The sequence below is a fragment of the Trichoplusia ni genome, chromosome 12 (assembly GCF_003590095.1).
Source record: "Trichoplusia ni isolate ovarian cell line Hi5 chromosome 12, tn1, whole genome shotgun sequence".
NCBI lineage: Eukaryota > Metazoa > Arthropoda > Insecta > Lepidoptera > Noctuidae > Trichoplusia > Trichoplusia ni.
The window spans coordinates 9128822-9145717 of NC_039489.1; the positions used below are offsets into that span (position 1 = coordinate 9128822).

Sequence of the window (16896 nt, forward strand, 5' to 3'; positions counted from 1 at the left end):
ACTTTATGTTCGTGCTAATCATTTTGAACGTGAAACTTATTGTGGTTTGTTTACTTGGATACAATATTTCATTTAAGAAAGTTGAGAACTTTTGCAGTATATAAATAAATCTAGATAGGTACTTAAAATATATGCGTAGTAAAGAAATGGTTAAGCTCTCTCTTACTGACACCTGATTTATTAACTTACACATATCTTAAAACCCATGTATTATGTGAGTTATTGTGACACCAGTACTGGGCGAGTGGAAATTAACACATTGGTGTGCCTTTTACGTGTTCAGTATTTCGCTTAAGCCAAAAAGTACTGAATTAACTCTTCTTTTGTTTTGAAATTCTTTTTTTTTATTCAGTAGTTTTGGAATGTGTATACCATCACAGCGTCGTCGCGGTCACTGGTCTCTGAGCTCCTCCGTAATCACCTTATCTATCCAGGGATTACCAATCACTCGAGCCTTTCACTGGCTGCATATACATCTAGTAAGAATTCATGTGCCCGTGTTACCTCACGCTTTGATTAATGTATCGCGGCACCGCACACCGCCTTATTGACAAGCGGTCCTACTGCATGCATTGTTAGAAATTCTCACACGCTCCCAATGTGTTAGCGGGCTGGGTGCCACTGCAAGCAATTTTGATAGCGCTTTGCTATTCTGCCTTTGTTTAGGGTATGCTGGTCAGACACTCAGACTCTAGTCAAAGTAAAGTGTTTGGGGATAGTTAGTATCTTTTCTGAGCCATAACATTTTTTAAGGCGCATTGTTAAGGATTATTACCCAAAAGGTACCCCTAACTATTCGTGATGCGTCGATCTGGCGGCCTGTCAATATATTGCGTGTATAGAGAGACAGATGATTTTTTTTCAAATTTTGTTATTGAGTTGCTCTAGAACAAAAAATAAGGATAAATTAAAATGGGCGCTTGTTAAGAGTTTAGTAGTAATTTGATGGGTGATAATTTTCTGTTCAATATTTTTTAGACGCGTAGTACCGCGTCCATTTTGCACTTGACTGGTTTTTTAAGCAATTTTTCGCTTAAAGACGATGTTCATCAACTTAGATATATTTATAAGTTCTAGAAGGTCTTTATCATTTAAAGCATGTCTTCTACCCAATCATAATCATGTCATGACAGTTAAAATTAAAGAACCAGTGATTTGTTAATTAAATGATACATGTTCATTGCTAATTTAACTTACGTCTAATACATCTTAATGTCTTGTTAGCGCTGACATTATAATTAATTTCTTACGACGCACAAAAATCACGTTTCTTTAATTTAATTATTCAAAAAATATTTATCAAAGGTAACATGATTTGGCATTTAATTTGCTGGTGAAAGTTGAAATTGCCAGGTGGTTTATGCTGAGGATATTATGACTTAGCTATTTATTACGCCCATAGGTACAACTGAATGTAATTAAATGGCCGTCATTATCGGCTTAAACGTAAATGTCTGCGAGACATGAATCTTACATGTTTATTGGAAATACAAGAGATGCTGCGGGCAACACCTGTTAGGTAGTTGTCATTATTGAAAGTTACATTCACACTTATGATTGAATGATTGATGTATTATGACTTTTGCGTAAATACTTTAATTATTATATTCTATTTCTGTCCGTCTTGTTCAGTAGCTATTCGAAATAATTTATAAGTTTTACATGATTATTGAATTAAAACGCAGTGCAATAGGGCTAAAGGCTGGGTAATAAAATAATAAAAAATCCTTTTGTCGTCAGATAGATAAATAAAAATTATTAGGAACTTATTTTAGCCTTTATTTAAACAATAAAAAAATTAATACGGCTTGAAAGATATACGGGTTTGTAGTTTACGAGTGATGCCTTATAACATAAATACCTGTCCATTATTATTAATCAGCTACCTGAGTCACATTGAAGCAAAAAGTCTTCAACCCTATTAGCAATAAAAAACATAGCTTCACAAAGAAATAGTCCTATCTTTTTTATCTCCGTAAGTACGTACAAATGTACAATAATGATTGGGTAATAAGTAGTGCTCTCCCGCTGTGCCGCAGCAGTCTAGACGATCCGTCGTACGATCTACAATGTTCTTAACTCGTAATCTGTCAATCGTGATGCTAGCAAATGATCTGCCAGTACCGAGGACTCAGAGCAAGAAGATCTCGTAGTAAGACTATTGTGGCTGTGGAAACGAGACGTACTACATGACGTAAAGAGGCGTCTCGCTTCCTCATTTTTTTTTTAAGAACAATATCGTCCAAACTGGAATAAAAATTACTTATTCTCCAAACTTGATTGAATTTTGACTTCGAATAAAACTGCTTACTACTCCTGCTCCAAACTTGATTGAAATGTGGGACCAAATTACAGCTTTGTCGAGTTTGATGAAAAAAACAACAAAATCGATTTATCCAATACTCAATACTCAATACCTCCTTTATTTGCACTCCACAATAAAGTATTGAGTACCAGAACGAAGTTTTCAGGAATCAAATTAAAAACAAACAAACCTTCTTTTTTGAAGACTGTTGAAAAGTGGCAGTATCTCTCCTAAGCTTATTTCCATCCCTCCTACCACGGTATATTTGTCATTCGTCTTATTAACTCTCGCAATTTATCTAAGAAACATCCAATTTTGTTAACTATCAATTATAATAAGAAAGTTGTGTATTATTCACTATCTTTGCGGGTCATCTAGATTTTATTAACGACTCCTCTTCTTGAAAATATCTTGGTAATGAGTAGTTGTTGTATATATTTTTTATGAATTGTATATCGCTTCGGGCGTGGACTTATTATAGTGGTTATATGCAATAGATATATATTATATTCGGTACGAAAGTAACATGAATTTAATTTCGGTTTCGCTTGATCTACGTTTGGATATCTTTACATTGGGAGGTGTTAATGTACCACTTCTGATGTAATCTTTGAATAGAACATTGTTGGATACGTTTCCGCGTCTGTGATATATATTTTGGCTTCAAAGGTGGTCTTATGATTCCTATCATTTTAATTCAAAAACTTTCCTTATATTGTTTTTTGTTTTACGATTATAATATTTATTTACGATATCTGATAACCTAGAATAGCTGAAACACAAGTCATTGCCTCGTTATATTTAGTGAATGTAATTCCGGGCTCAATAAATCCCCTTTTTTATTCATTTAAAGTGGCAAGTAATTATTGCTAATTAGCTTTTTAACGTTCTGAAAGCAGTTGCAAAAGTAAGCTAATACTTATTAAGCATTTCGAAATAAAATTATTGTAGTATTTGATAAACATGATAAGTTACGTTTTTAAATTACATTATAATTTCGCGAAGTTATTATGTACAAAATCCGTATTATGATATTGTCGACGGGAAGTCAAGTAAAAGGATGTGGTCCAAGTTCCGTTAAGTTTCATGTTAATTGCTTGTTAATTACAGGAAACTGGGAAATTACTCTAATGCACCCCGTAATGTACTACACACAAGTACATTTGGTCGTAACGTTATACCTGCATTTACTTTTACACTTCCACATCGCATTACCTCGATTAAAATATGAATATCCGACTTTCCATACAGAGTGAGTTGCGATTCGTTATAAGTTTGTCGCGCTTTGGCTCTGCGTGGGGATGAATGGTCGGAGCCTTTGTTTAAAAGAACAGCTTTTTCCCTGTTGAGGAAATTTTCAATATGAGTCGAGTCAGGAAGCTAGATGGTGTGTATAGAAGTGCACTTAGAAACACACCTCAAGCTGTTGGTCCTGAATCTTGTATCTCCCCATGTAACCGATTGCTATCAGCGTCAAAATAAGTACTCCACTATTCATTAAAAACGAGGTTAACAAACTCAAAAGTATTTGCAACAAACATTACGATAAAATAAAATCCATTACGCAAAGAATTTATTAAAATTAATGCCGATAATATAATAATTCATAAATTTTAAACGACATTCTCAATAAAAATAAGCTGTACATTACGCGATCGTAAAGTGTTTGTTAAGACCTCATATATTGAAGCGGTCAAAATAATTTACTTAATTGTTTTATTTTATGGCAACCTGAGAACCTACCACTAAATATTGAAGAAAGACTCTTGGAATTGTGGAAGTGAGAAAGCACTCTACCGGGTGTAGAGCGCTGTCCCGCTCCCCCAACAAAAAATATTATAAGAATTGGTGGTATGTGCCCCTGTAATAAATACGATCTCTCATGTCTATATGCATTGCATGTTATCTTACATAACTAGTAATACTATTAAGGTATATGTTTCATGAATATGGTTTCTCTACATTTTTATTAGAATTTTACGAGTATCGCATTTCATAGTTTCCACAGTTCTAGACGTGTATTGAATAATAAGGGTTATAATGTTTCAACAAGTCTATTAACAAGTATAAAATGTGCAACGTTTGAATGTTATTTTATTTAGTAAATTGTATAACGAACCTTATGGTAGTCAGAAAAATTTTTTGCCCCTATTAGTTTCAAACGGAATCTCTCTGCGTTCTTTCTTAGTTACTTGACGGTGATCCCTTTTACGAATTCAGCCTCTCGGGGTCAACCCTAGGACGTTTTGAAAAGCGGTAGGAACAAAATAAACACCTCAATTCTATCCAGAAGCCTAGATAATTCTAGAGATATTCTCAGAACTCGGCAAGGAGGCTTCATCTCTTTGCGTTTGAATTTTTCTATCAAATAATTTTAATTACCTTCGTATAATTTGAGGTCTTCATTTTATCAGTATACCCTGTACTTTTCGCCTTCCAAAGCGTAGCTACTATATAAAATGGACGTGGTAAGTAGCCAGTATATGAACAAGCTTGGGCATGTCTCTCTCGTTAACGACGAACAATTTATCTTGCGGAGTCTGCATCTTACTTACATTGTTACGTTATTCATCGGCCACTGTCGCACTATATAATGACTTTACACGACCAATAGACTAATATAGTCGTCGGCTTTAATTATGTTCCTACCAGTATGTAAGCTTGAGACTGTGGAACGTAATTTGAAGGAGGTTTTAGTATTTATGTATGCATGTTTGTGGTGTGAATAAACTACGGGGATTTTAGTTTCATCGAATCAATTACCTAAACCTTTGTTTTATTTTCTAGTCTTAATCGGAGAGTCAAAGCATTATGGTTTACTTGAAATAAAATTAATTAGATTGAAAAAAAACGAGGTTTTTATGGGCAGTTTGAGACTGTAAATTCAACAAAGAAATTAAGTTGTGTGTGTGTAAAAATCAACAGCTAAAATTCGTTTTAATAGTTGCCATGCGTTTGAATTTATGAATGAACATTAAAAGTCCAGTTGTCTAATTGTCTACAGACGCGTCTAATTCTCAGAGCCTTCAAACACAAACTTTTCGAGCACATTCGAGGCAAAAGTATAACTTTCACTGGTGAGTAATAAAATGTGCAAACCCTGTACGTATTATACGATAATGTTAATTTGTTTGCGTTATTAAACTTTGTACGTGCGAATAGTTCGACAAGAATTTATTCATGGAATTTTGCTCTGACGGAAAGTCTTGTTATACAACATACTACAAGGGGTAGGCACTACATAAATTATTTATTTATTGAGTACTTAATTAAATAAATTTACTCCACATTAGTAATAATGTAAATATTTGTGTGTTAATTATTTTTATTACGAGATAAATTACTTTATTACTCTACATTTTATTTTTAATTATAACTGATTAAATATTTACGTAATGTTTTTTGATAATTTCTACTTTAGAAAGCTTGCAATTACAGTTAAATTTTGCAGTTTGCACTCGGTAAAAGTACTAAAAACTGAGATGAACGATCACCTAGATTTAAATCTTTATTGAACACAGTCCGAACCATGTTTTCACTTAGTCAATTTAGATAAAAATCAATACAACAATCTCTTTGATGGTTTTCTAAAACACCAAAACGATTTATAACACGAACTCGACGACCATCAGTTTTGCTAGAAACGCTAAGCTAACAGTTATTAGTATTTTATTATGGTTAATTAAACGTTTTACCTATAAATTGGGCACGCCTCGTTGTAATGCCCATTCTAGTTTGAGGTTTATATCCGCAGTAATCTCGGAACATATCAAAACAAATGTAAAAGCTGTGTTCTCGTATAAACTCGACTCGTTTGTTTTCTGCAGATGCTTTGCATCTAAAAGGTTAGATGAAATTAATTTGAAATACTAAGTAGCTAATGCATTTGCATTTTATGGTTATGTTTGCTTGAATATATTTTAGGAACGTGATGTTGGGAGTAAATATGTAGGAGGAATTTCAGTAAAAAGTCATGAGAAAAGACACTAAATGCTTTTCATTCGAAGGAAATTATTCTGAGATGATACGAGTTGATTGTTTCACACGATCAACTAGTGAATTTGCGACGTCCGTTATTTCATAGATCTTTAAAAGCACCTACATCATAAATTAATGTCTGAAAGGAAGGTTTGCAGCAAGATATATTTTTCTTATTGCTTAGTTTGCATAAAAGCGAATAAATACTGTATTCAAGTTGTTCTTTTCAATCTTTGCGGAATAGGAGTGCTCGATAATATCTTAATAGAGGAACCAGCTAAGTAGGCACTTCATTTCCCCTCGTTATGCGGAAGAAGCATGCTAACGTGCCTCGGATATTCAAATATCAGTAACATCATGCAAATACGGACACAATGAGCATTCATGTACAATTATACATTCACTAAGATCGAAACAAATCGCAATCACTTTGTACCCTTTGAACCCGTCCGACCTGAGTCCACTACATCTAAAAGTAATATACCAACGCATCTGTGAAAGAGATGCCGCTCTATGTCATGTAGAGCGCCGTCACGATTCCACGTCTACACCAATATTCCTTGAATGACGTGGTGACAGGCTCGCGGATATTAAAAGTTCGATGTTCCGATGTTCAGAAAATTACAAACAACGTCACGTTACGTAAGACTCCTAGAACATTTCAAATGTAAACGCTACGTAACAATGCTTCGTTTGCTTATGTAGGTTATATTATTAAAGGGCATGAGGGCCAGATGACAGCGAGTTTTGATAACAAATGAAAATGTACTAATCTATCTGTGGGTAAATCAGAAAGTTTGCGCCATAAAGGTCAGATTACTGTTTGTTTACCTCCTCGCTTATTAAGAAAGTGAAGGATTAAGATAGCCATTAATTATACGATGTTACGTAAATCGTTACAGATAATTATTTGTTCGGTATTCGGATCGAGCGTCGAATCGATTTAATTAGTTTTCCGCTATCCGGTGTTTGATGTAAATCTCGCTTCGTGCTGCTCCGATTTCCTTTCTCTGCATGTTTTACGTTTTTCATACTTTTCCTGTAGTTTTCTAATGAGTGGTCGAGAAGTGCCATGGTTGATGTAAAGTAAATTCATTGTATGCTCCTTCTAATAGATAGTCCTATATTAGTTTTGGTTGAAGATTTGTTTAACTTTACAATAATATGAAAACAAATTGCCATAGCATGAAATTTTCCATTAATTTAAAAGCTATTTTATGTAATTGGAAGATAATACTACAATATTCACCCATAATTGTATTTAGAGCGAAAAGTTTCTCAGCGTCTATAAACGTCTATTATTTATAATGTAAATCTGATAATCCGACGGATTGTTCGACATTTCGGAGTTCGCACGGCGCCGGCGCAACCTCCATTATAGCATCAAAGAGGTTGCTTACGTAACTGGCCACTAAGATTTTTTCCTACGTCAGCGAACGTAAAAAAAGTAATGCATAGGCATTAGCCATGCTTCCATGTAACCGTTCACTTTGAATGGTATCTCATTGCGGATCGAACGAATAGAAAATTATATAAATTGCTTCTCGTAGTACGCGGCCCCTCGCCCGGTTATGGCCACTTCGTGAACAATTACTGCTGCAAAGATGAAAATGTATGCTTTTTCTTATGACCGACATGTTTTGTTTGTGTATACGCACACGTGTAGAGACTTGCGTTTATTTTTTTTCAACTGTTAGTAAAACAAAAGAGATTACAATGATACTTAATGCCAATCGATAACTCTACTTTTTTATGTTTTCATTCCGACTACTGGTGAGGATAGTTAAGTATTCAATGATTTTCTTCGGAACACGAAAACGAGGTTAAAGATTGCAATTAATGGAGACAAAGTTCTGCTTTTGCAATGGCCTAGAGGCTGAACCCTCGTAAATTAGAATAAGCTTTTACTACGATAATAAAATGCAAGTGTGATGGCTGTTATAATCATGAAAGTTTCTACCAACCGTATTGTTTATATACCTCAAAGTAATTACCTAGTTACCTCAGGCGCCATGTCTATTTATGTCCCCACGTATGACACTAGCTACTTAATTATAGATGAAATAACATTATTAGCATCCAAAGCTTCCGCAAATTGCGCGTTCGTGTTAAATTCTCATTAGAACCTTCCACGAGCCTTCTACGCGTTTAGAATAAATCCTTCCACCTGTTGATTGTATGTAGCTATTATTGCATCTTGGATTTTGAAGTGTATTTCTCATCACTTTGTGTAGAATTGTTGAAAGCTATGTTGAGTATGGGTGATTGAAATTGGGTTATGGAGTTTTAGTTCCGTTATCCTTTAGGTAAAAGTAATTATTTTAGGTTTCAAGAAAGTAATTTCAAGAACCGTAAGAATTACTTTACCTTGAAAAGCCTCTTTTTGTGTCAGAATAGATTAATGAAACCGTTTTATTGATTTTCAAAAACAGTTTCTGGCTGCGCAGTCTTTTTGGAACCGCTGCTTAATTCGTATAGTCCTTTGTTTTAAGGTGGATTTCTTTTATTTCAGGAAAGTACAGGTCAGAAGCTTTAGATTTCATATATATTTCACAGGCACAAATGTTTCCTTTTAAGATGTTAATACGTATTTACCGGCTTATTAGAATAGGGGTTTGCGCCGGAGGGCAGCAGCGCACACGCACATTAATCAGCGGCTCAATGGGCATGTTACAGACAATTAATGTTCGATAAGTCATCGCTGGCCCGTTCCGAGTCTCCTATAATTTACCCCTTACCATTACAACTTGATATTAGATTTCGCTGCGTTTTCACATGTGCATATTCGAAAGCGTGATTTAATAAGACCTATATAACGAGATAGTGTTTTGTAAATGGTTCGTTTAATGGAGTTACGAGAGCCGACCGTTGTTTATGTTTGCTAAGGTATAATTTTATAAATGTCACGTGCAAAGGTGCTGTAAATACGTATTATGTATGGGGTATTCAAGTGGAAGGATGTGAGCGGGGAATAATTGTAGAGTAAGCTTGTAGGCCGGCCTTGTAGCTGTATGAAATTAATTGCATTGGCTGAAAGTAAGTATTTGCGAAGTCGGAGCGTTTTCGCTAACATATTCAGTTGTTCATTTATAGGTGTTTTAGGTAAAAGTTATGACGAGTATTCAGTAAAATAGTTATTTGCGATGATTAAAAACTAGGAGCAGTAAATTACGTTACATTAATGCTTGAATTGTGTATAAAATGAAACTCTCTCTTTAAGAAGCTACTCTTACCTTCCACTATATGCTTTACTACCATAATAACTTTCAAATTCAGGCAGCGAACAACAATAAATTAAACATCCATGCCCAAGTGAAATGCTGACTACAAAACAAACCGCTACTCCGCAGTCTGTACCTACTTCATTAAATCTTATCAAACATTGCGGTTATATTTCGTTCCATCGAATCGCAACAGATTATTAATCGAGATCAAATCGCATTAATTATAATCGAGTGGAAATGTCGATACTTAATGAAGAGAGCCACAGGGCCTACTATTATTCTTAGAGTAATATTATGGTAATTGTAGAAGCGAGACAACGCTATATTCGACGTAGAGAACCGTCTCTTTTCTGCAATACTTTAAGTTAAATTTTTAAAGGTTTTAGTAGGTCTGCAGGATTATGTTGCAAATAAACAAGTTAAACACAACACTCTGACAGCACAATTCGATTGATACGACAGGTGAAATGTACTGGATTAAACTCTTACATTCGTCGCTCGATTTAAAATCATTTAATACAGATTAAATTTCGTTTATTTGAGGTTATGTTTACTCTATGTATTGTTGTTACAACAATGACAGTACAATCAGTGGTCTCACTGTACTAATATTACATGCGAAAGTTAATTCGTGTCGTCCGATGTTTGAGTTGTAAAAAATGTACTTTCGTTTGTGTATTATATTACCAAAGAAATTTGAATGTAGCACAATGAATCGGACAACAAATCCCTGATTATCTTTTTTTCTTTCATGATCAACTTCCGTTTGTAAATAAGCCATATAGTAAAATAAAGATTTTCTTGAACTAGATTGGTTATTGTGATTTTCGCGGTTCCCTAGCCAAAGTTGTTCGTACGGAACCCTCAGTTCCGCGAATCCCGCTCGCACTTGACCGGTTTTATTTACAACTTTCCTGTTTCGCGTTTCTCTTTATAAATATTCGCATTACTTCATAGTAGGTGTTACCGTTGATTACATTATTTTATTATTATGTATTATTATGTCTACTTACGCAACAAGTTTTTAATAGCCGTCCATCCGTAAAGTTAACACCGTTTAATTTGTTTAAAGTCGATAAACGAGATCAGTTTCGGAGATCCGGTTTTTTTTGACGTCACACGTTTCCGTTTCAAGTGTAATCCGATTGCAGAATTTTATAATAATGTTCCCGTTATTAAAGGGCTTTAAAATACGACAAATTTATAGCTACCGGTGACGGGAATCGGAACCAAAATTAGGCCGAACTAATTTGTAAGCTTGTAGTCATGGTAGCGCCACTCTCACCGGTATAGATAAGTTTGTAATAGTGTACTTTATTTAGATTAATACATTTTGATTGATGAAGAGTGCAGAGAAAGTTGCCCGCCTCGCTCCAGCCTTTGTTTCGAACCGTGATTTGGGATTAGATTGACTTGCATTCAGTTTCACATTTTTACCAATAAAACGGTCTTATGTAACCGCACTCGAGTTATTTATGCTTTTTATTTTCTTGTCATCGTTATTATGAGATAGCTGTCGAAATAATTGCTGTTGAGGTGTTTGATATTTAAAGTTTATGTAATGTTCGGCAGGATATACACTAGAGCATATCCTTGATGTACTTATAATCGTAAATATGAAATTAAATGAAACCATTTATTCTGTAAGTAGGATATATTTATGTTTTACAGTCTTTTTTGAGAACGCTGGAGTCTTCATTTCCTATCTCATTAACCGGAGAAGAAATGTCGATAACAAACAGGGGTCGCGGTATTCTTTAAGGTCCAGAACATTTAGAGTCTGTATAAATATCGTTTATTAATTGATAGTTCTACTCTAAAGGCAACGGTAATTCCGCTACAGCCTGTCCTTGACAAGATTTCCAGCTCACCCAGTCTCTTGCTACTCGACTCTACAGTGGACCCTTAGCTCTTGGATACTGTGTCTCTTGTCTATACGCACCTTTAAATAACGTTATTTACAGATCTGTTTAATAAAGTGTAAAATAAAATCGAAATTATTTTTCTTAACCGGCAAATAGCTAAATTTGAATTTAATTTCATATCAATCTAAGAACATGACTAAGGTAATTTAAATGAGGTTGTCTAGACACAGTTTTTATGCAGACAATGGCGTTCCGCACAGCCTAGTATTTGGAGTAAACTGTTTGTCATCTGGGACAGTTTGTCATAAAATGAGTAATTTATTAATACATACATACAGTCTGGTCTATATTTTGCCCAAAGAATTAGCATTGCTATACAACGTGGCAATGCAGCCAGTCTTCCGGCTTCTTCACTTCGTAAATAATGTATATTTTTCATTTTCAATTGATATAGTTTTATTAGTTTAGTTTAATGCATTGTAAACATACATACTTACATAATAAAGTAGGTACATAACATAGTAATGTCTCAAATCATATTAGTACATAATATGATTTGAGGCATATGTGCCAATGTGCCAAATTCAACCAGCATTAATTATAAACTATGTTGTTTAGATTTTACATTGATGCTATCTCATAAATAGCATTAATAGTATAGAAATAGCAATCAAAGCCTAATGCACTTATAGTTATTATTCGCCGCTGGGGAAATTATCGCAGAGATAATATTTTTCCTGTTATTGCAATCGAGATTTATTATCCCTTATGTTTAATTTGAGATAAGGTAAATGTGAAATTATCAGTTTTGATGTTATGTTTTACCTTAATTATTTTAATACGTTATTGAAATTGTTACTGAAATATGATAGGACATTTATCCGTTAAAAATAGTTGAAGACAACAATAGCTTTTGCAAAACATAATCTGAGGAATATACCTACGGTCGTTAAAACCTACAACTTAGGTAAGCTTAGCTTATGTGAACTTCCGTTTCATTCCAAATCTGTACAAAAACCATACAGAAGCCTCACGTATAAAAGTCAAAATAACACGAAAAATGGGTACTTTAAGGAGCAATAAAAATATATAGTCACAAACTCAACTACAATAGGCCACGCTCTTCACAATCGTTAGCGATGCGACAATTCCATCATTATTGTTTTTTTTTAATCCAACCTCAATGATTAACTGTCATTTGGGTCATTTCACGAACCGTTAGATGTGACGGTACGTCTGCGAGTAAACAGCGAGAACAAGAACAATTGTTTGTCGCTTTGACCAGTCGTGTAATTGTGCAATTTAAAATCCATTGAAGGGTTGCTAACTGTTTTTTGTTTTGCTGTCTGTACTGTTCGAGGATCGGATTTTACAGTATTAAGCTTTGTGTTTACCAGGGATTGCTGTCTGAGGGAGTCTCAATTTTTATTATCAGGTTTCTGCGGTAGTTTATTTACAGACTGTTTATTTACATACTGAATAAGGTAGAGACTGCATAACCGTAGAAAGAGTTCTAATAAATTTACTGATGGAACGGTTCTTTTGGTTCTTAACAACACATCCCGTGGTCCCAAGCGACCCAAAGATTGCACCTATGTAATGCTATGTATTGCCACGTGTCGACAAAAAACGCGGCTGACTTCAACCGGCGGTTAGGTTTAGCCAGTAAGAGTCTGACACTTCCGCTTTCCTCACCCAAGTAATAGAAAAAATTTGGAATAGCAAAAAGGCGACCCAAACAGTTTACAGCCACTTCTCAAAGTAAAATTATTGCAGTTGCGGAAGTGTAAAAGCGCATTACTTTGCTTAGAACGGCGTCTTTCTTCTACAATTGCTATTATATTAAGACGTAGCGGAAAGCCTCTTGGTATAAACGTAGCCAAAGGCATTTGTTTGTCGCTTACAATGTGTGATTTACTTCAACACTATGATTAATTTATCAAAACAAATAGACTTAGAGATGTTACACGCCCCCCGTCAGTTATAACACGGGCTGTTTGTTATGTGTGCAGAAACCTGTAATTAAGTTGATTAAACAAGTAATGATGAACCATGAGTCTTGCCTCCTTCGTTAATATGCAAACAACCGTAGTTGGCCTATGTCCATTCTCACACAAACTCTTGCAAACGTTAAATCTGTAAGTTAGAAGTTATTCCACACAGCTAAGATGGATGATTCTCAAATTAAGGGTGGATTCCCACATTAACTCTTAATACATTACTGGCTTTTAATTACGCAATTTTTCTTATGAATAAACCATGTAGCTAACATTTTTTAATATCTTGTCACCTACCCCTTAATATTTTCTCTAGTAGCTTCTCGAAGGCTTTCGAGTTAGGTTATCAGGCATAACACTAACCGCTACAGCTGAGATTCTTTCTAACAGAAAAACTCAATGACTCTGTGCCTGACCTGAGGATTGAACTTAGGACCTCATGATCCGCAGACGCACTCGCTTCCATGATGAGTTCAATTTCAATCAGGTGAGTGCACTAATAAACTATCATTAGTAGTTCGTAATGACATCTGAAATTACCAACCTTCAAGTATGTAAGGTCGAAACCTTTGCCCAACATTAGGATAAATACAAACAGTGCAAAAAATTATGATTGTCTGTGTTGTGTGGTTGACTATTATCAAAATATACCTTAGCGATGATTATTAAGAAATACGATAAAAATGGCACGTGGAAACTTCAAAATTAAGACAATCTTATACTTATGCATGTACATTGTAATCACTTTCCATGACAGTGCCATTTTTAGTTGCCGTAACCATAGAGATAGGAACTTTAAACGTCACTTTTCCCGCCTAAATGTCTGTCATTGTGATCGTGATTTAATGGCGCACTCGCCCTCAATGCGACGTTTGATGAATCCGAGCAATGAGAGTAAAACGCAGCTAAACAGTAATTTGGACGAATTTCCCGTGTTTAACGCGCCATATAACTTTCTTTTTGGTGAGCAACGGTCAAGAGGTTAAATAGACTGTAAACGCTGGAGTCAATTCGTGTTTTTTTTTATTCCAGAGACAATGGCACTCTTTTTCCTTTTATATCTCATTTCTGATACAATACAACAATGGCGGTAATGTTGCAGTTTTATGGTATTTAGCGTCAGGTTTTCCGGTAATTCGAGTATGAATTTCAGCTGAGTTACGCTGTTTACATTTTGAAAACTGATTTACATAACTTTTGGATATATATGATAATAAAGAAAAAGATAATAATAACGTAAACAATGCATTGAAAAGGTTCGTTAATGAAATTAGCAAATGGTTTGCGACTCGGATTTTCTTTTATCAGCTTTTCAGTAAGACATTTCTATAGTAAAAGTTTGAATCAGACTCATTTAAATGTTTGCTCAAACCAAATAAAATGTCTAGCAGGGTGTTTACATTGATCGCGAACGTTTGACGTTTGAATTCAATGCATGAGTGAAGATTTTCGCGTCACTTTCCTAAACTAATAAGCAGAACTGAATGTTGAGTCACCGCACCATTATATCAGTTTGTTAAACTAACCCGCTAATTGGCAAGCCATTGTGGGCCTTATCGCATTTTCATCAAAGGCGATAACTGCTTGCTTTACGCTTGCTTTAATTGAACTAATTGTGTTGGCGTTCGTACAGCACCGCTATCGTAACTTGGCGCTTCGGAAAAAAGATAAAAGATTGTTGAAGCGAGATTGAAGTATACATGTTCGTTGCGTGAGATAGAGACGGCGATAGTTTGTAGCTCTCTCCAGACGTGCCAAGTAACTTCGGCTGTCTTGTACGAGAGAGCATTGAAAGGCGTTAGATACGAATGCTAATACTGTTATTGAAAGCGAGTAAGCGCATCGATTCGGTGTTCCGATTATGTGCAAAGATGACAATGATGATTGGTGTAAATAATTTATAATAACATGGTATTATGTTATTTTATTATCATAGGTTAGAAATTGATGCGATGAGTCTAATGTTTGTTGCTGCAGTAAGAAATTGATAAGTTGCTTACACTATATAAGGGATATTAATTATGTGCTAAGTAAATAGCAAAAAGAAAACACAAGATTGTGAAAGACCATTAAAATATGCGTCACCAGTATCGTCTAATAAATAGTAGTATAAACGTCTCAAAATAAAAATCTGCAGGTTATTATATAATATCAATCACGACTATAATCAAAACATAAAAGCAAAAGGAATGTCAGCATAATATTATTTTAAGAATCACAATATAATTTCATTAATGGAAAATATAATAACACACCGAAAAACTATTAGCGCTTATCATTTAATTTCGCCACAACAAAAGCGCGGAGAAACACCGCGTCATAGCCTCGTACACTCGCGCACACAATGCTTACGGCATCAATATTCGCAATTTTGCATACATCTAGATATAATTCGCGTGTGCTCGGTCCATTCGTTGTGCCTGTATTCCCGACGCGCTATCTACTGCGGTCGCTATAGGCCAGGTACAGTCGAATACAAAAGTCAGACAAGTGGCCTGCTTGGAAGTTGGAATCAAAGCTGTTTCATTTTTATTGATGTGTAGGATGGTCGTTGAACAAATTGTCTGATTTATTACGATTTGCCAGCGTTTCTGTTTAATGATGTCTGATTTTTATTTCCTTTTGTTTATTGAATGCTCTGAAAGGATTCATTTTTATTGTGTAGTATTATAATCTGTCTTAAGGTTATCATGCCACTGTTTTAGTAAAATGGATCACTGGATTAAATACACGATAGCTATAATATAGCAAACATAAATGCCTGTTACGAGATTTTTTATGAATGGAATAGTGGTATGTATATCTTTCTACTTTGAGGAAAAGCCTCTTCCTTAATTCCCTTAAGCATTGACCACACTCATCATTTATTTCTATTTTCTATTCCCACTTGTGTGTTCGCATACCCTTTGAGCACTTTCCGTTGTTATTGCGGTCCCTTGTTGTCTCGATTATTGTTGTTAATTTGTATCGCCTCCGTTTATCACGAGCTGTATATAGGACGCTCTCGAGCCCCACCTGACCCTCTTGTAGATTATATTCGACATGTATTTTCTATGTTCGAGATTTCCTTAAGCTTAATTGTTTTGTGTCTGTGTGTATTAGGACTTTAGACGCTTTAGTGGACACTAAGTAATATTCTGCACATTTTTTTTCCTGAGATAGTTATTCTTTGCATACTTTCTAAGTGTCAAATATTGCTATTAGGGAAAGTAAATAAGGGTCTCCTTTAAGATGATGACTAAAGAAAATGTTGGTTCATCCATACAAACTTGTATCAACTGATAAGAACTTTGTATGTTGAATGTTGCAGAATATTTCGACTTTCCTGTTTATTGACTTCACGTGTAATTACTGCTGACCATTCATCTGATATAACCGCGTCATCATACCATCTCATGTTCTTGGTAATGTTAGTCACGGAGCTCGACAAAGCTACACAAACCTCATCTCTTCATCATCGTCACGTACCAAACTTAATAAATCAAAACAATCATGGCGGCGAGAATCATATTACAGCTCAGAAATTA

At 34.9% G+C, this 16896-nt stretch overlaps 1 protein-coding gene across 10 annotated transcripts in view; it reads left to right on the forward strand.

Annotated features, from left to right (window-relative positions):
• Nucleotides 1-16896, forward strand: part of LOC113499691 (microtubule-associated protein Jupiter) — a 120434-nt gene that overhangs the window by 29837 nt on the left and 73701 nt on the right. For 2 of the 10 annotated variants that reach the window (XM_026880252.1, XM_026880253.1), the window contains one exon: nucleotides 13760-13856. The exons of the other annotated variants lie outside the window; for them this stretch is intronic. In XM_026880252.1, the coding sequence (XP_026736053.1) occupies nucleotides 13834-13856 (23 nt within the window). In that variant the 5' untranslated portion in view covers nucleotides 13760-13833. The remainder of the gene's footprint in view (nucleotides 1-13759; nucleotides 13857-16896) is intronic. 10 annotated transcript variants of the gene reach the window in all.